The following is a 2,207-nucleotide window of genomic DNA, read 5'->3' on the forward strand; positions in this document are numbered from 1 at the left end:
GGCCGCCGTGTGTCCTTCAAGCACGCCGTACTGCTCCTCTCGAAGCTGCTCGTCCAGTGCCACGGGCAGCGCCAGCGCAAGGCCGATGGCGCGAGCCGTGTCGGCCGCGCGGCTCAGGTCGCTACGCAGGCCATCGATCGCATGCCACGCCCGTCGTCGTACCTCGAGACGATCGCGTCAAAGGGCTGGGACGCATGCAGCGCGCGCAGATGGTCGCCAAGTGCTAGCGCCTGTGCCTCGCCGACCGCGCTTAGAGGCACGTCCGTCTGTCCTTGCCACCGCCCCTCGGCGTTCCACGCCGTCGCGCCGTGTCGGACCAGCCAGAGTTCCACCATGCTGAAACCCACTGTATCCGGATATATAAGGCGCCGATCAACCTCGATCACGAGCCGGTCCATCAACCAAGGACATGCAAGAGACGAGCACCCTTTGACGTATGAAGCTCAATAGATCGTGTTGCTCTCCGACGAGGCCTTAGACTACCTGCGCCGACCCATGCGCCTACAAGCGGGCGATGACAGCGTCCAGCTCATCGACGGTGCAGACGTGGAAGCCCTGGGCCGCCGTCACGATGGCGAGCTCGACGTTGATGCTCGAGAGCTTCTCCTCCATGTGCTGCATACATCGATGAGCCATCGCCCTCGATGCAAGAGGTTTACCTGTTTCAGGGTGCCGATCGCGAGCTTCTGGGCGTCCGCAAGCGACATGTTCTCGTTGTAGCTTTCCTTGAGGTTGTTCTGCGCGCCCTGCTGCCCCGAGCCGATGGCCTTGGCGTGCACACGGAGGTACGTGCCCGACGGGTCCGAGTAGAAGAGGTGCGGGCCCGACTCGTCGACGCCAGCGATGAGCAGCGCGACGCCGAACGGGCGGCTCATCTTCTGCTTGTGGCTGTTCTCGTCGCTGCCTTCGCCAAAGCTGAGCGCCAAGTCGCACACGGCCTGCGTCAAGGCGTTGACGCGAATGCGCTCGTTGTAGCTGAACCAGTGGTTCGTCGCCTCGACGCGGGCGTGGTCGATCAGCGTCCGCGCGTCGGCCGTGAGACCGCTCATGGCCACGCCAATGTGCGAGTCAACCTCCATGATCTTTTCGATGCTGCTGGGCTCGAGCAGCGGCGATGTGATGCGCTTCTCGACCGCCAAGACGACGCCCTCCGTCGTGCGGATGCCCACGGCCGTCGTGCCCATCTACGCAGCGGAGCATGCAGCTCGGCCCCACATGCAGAGGCTGTACCTTGATGGCCTCGATGGCGTACTCGACTTGGAAGAGGCGGCCTTCAGGGGAGAAGGTGTTGACACCGCGATCGTAGTCCGTCCTACGCCTGCATGAGCCTCGGCCGCGATGGCCATGCGCCTACTTGGTCTGGAACATCTTGCGGCCGCAATAAGAAAATCGCAAATTGGCCTTGGCTCCCCACATCAAACCCTGCGAGGATTTATATTTCAAGCGCAGCTCTCCGTATGCATTGCGCGCGTATATTGGTTTCTACAGGTCTTGGCCGGCTTTGACCACACTAGATCTAGGTTTCGTCCATTCATTGTCCTCGGGTATCATGTTCTACAGGATTTACAGCGTACAGGGCAAGATTGGCGTACTTAAGAAAACCTTTGGATCTTTCGCGTCTAAGTACGCTTTCAATGGCACCGAGCGTCGGGAGCGAGCGCCGCAGCGTCAATGGCTATGGTACATCTCCTGCAATTCGTGCTGGAGGTAGACGACGCATTCGTCCCAGCGAAACTGAAGCGACGCGGGCGAGCACGCTACTGCGTTGTCACCACAAGGCTATCGGAGCTCGCGGAATATCGGATGTCAGAGGTAAAATAGCACCGACAGTCTTGAGGTTGATTGGCTGCTAGGTGCGAAATCGAGTTTAAAAGGTTTTGTCCATGGTCGCACTTACAAGACATCAATATCTTGTTGGTGCAACTGGCGCCATGCGCTCGGACCCGCTGCAGGTCGGTGGCGCCTCCATGATCGCTGGGCGCATGCGCTGCGTAGGCGCACCTCAAGAAGCTCATCAAGGACGACCGCGATGTGTCGCAGCTCCGGGCCGAGTCGTCTGCGCTCCTCTGTACGTGCACCGCCGCCTCGCCTCGTCGTCTCATGCTGCGCAGGCGATGTCACGCGCGCCTTCGTGCTCGAGCTGGCCGAGCGCTTGGTCAGCGAGCTCCGCGCCAGCGGCAACCTGTCGCCCGACGCCTTGTACGCTA

General features: G+C 61.1%; 3 protein-coding genes across 3 annotated transcripts; 1 reads left to right on the forward strand and 2 right to left on the reverse strand.

Moving 5' to 3' along the window:
- Positions 1–6: 6 nt before the first annotated feature.
- SPRG_18482 (hypothetical protein) lies at positions 7–335 on the reverse strand (the record flags this gene model as incomplete). The annotated part of the gene is made up of 2 exons (XM_012357926.1): positions 7–121; positions 163–335. Coding segments are annotated over 2 exons (288 nt in total), but the record flags the coding sequence as incomplete, so codon positions are not given.
- Positions 336–428: 93 nt separating this feature from the next.
- On the reverse strand, positions 429–1,391 carry SPRG_18485 (proteasome subunit alpha type-5-A). The gene is made up of 4 exons (XM_012357927.1): positions 1,355–1,391; positions 1,231–1,312; positions 660–1,184; positions 429–615 (listed from the first exon to the last, which is right to left on the reverse strand). The coding sequence occupies exons 1-4, from the start codon at positions 1,366–1,368 to the stop codon at positions 502–504; spliced, it is 735 nt and encodes a 244-aa protein (XP_012213317.1). The 5' UTR covers positions 1,369–1,391; the 3' UTR covers positions 429–501.
- Positions 1,392–1,931: 540 nt separating this feature from the next.
- On the forward strand, positions 1,932–2,199 carry SPRG_18486 (hypothetical protein; the record flags this gene model as incomplete). The annotated part of the gene is made up of 3 exons (XM_012357928.1): positions 1,932–1,952; positions 1,996–2,068; positions 2,112–2,199. Coding segments are annotated over 3 exons (182 nt in total), but the record flags the coding sequence as incomplete, so codon positions are not given.
- Positions 2,200–2,207: the final 8 nt, after the last annotated feature.

The sequence above is a fragment of the Saprolegnia parasitica genome (genome assembly GCF_000151545.1).
Source record: "Saprolegnia parasitica CBS 223.65 unplaced genomic scaffold supercont2.1240, whole genome shotgun sequence".
Classification (NCBI taxonomy): domain Eukaryota; phylum Oomycota; class Saprolegniomycetes; order Saprolegniales; family Saprolegniaceae; genus Saprolegnia; species Saprolegnia parasitica.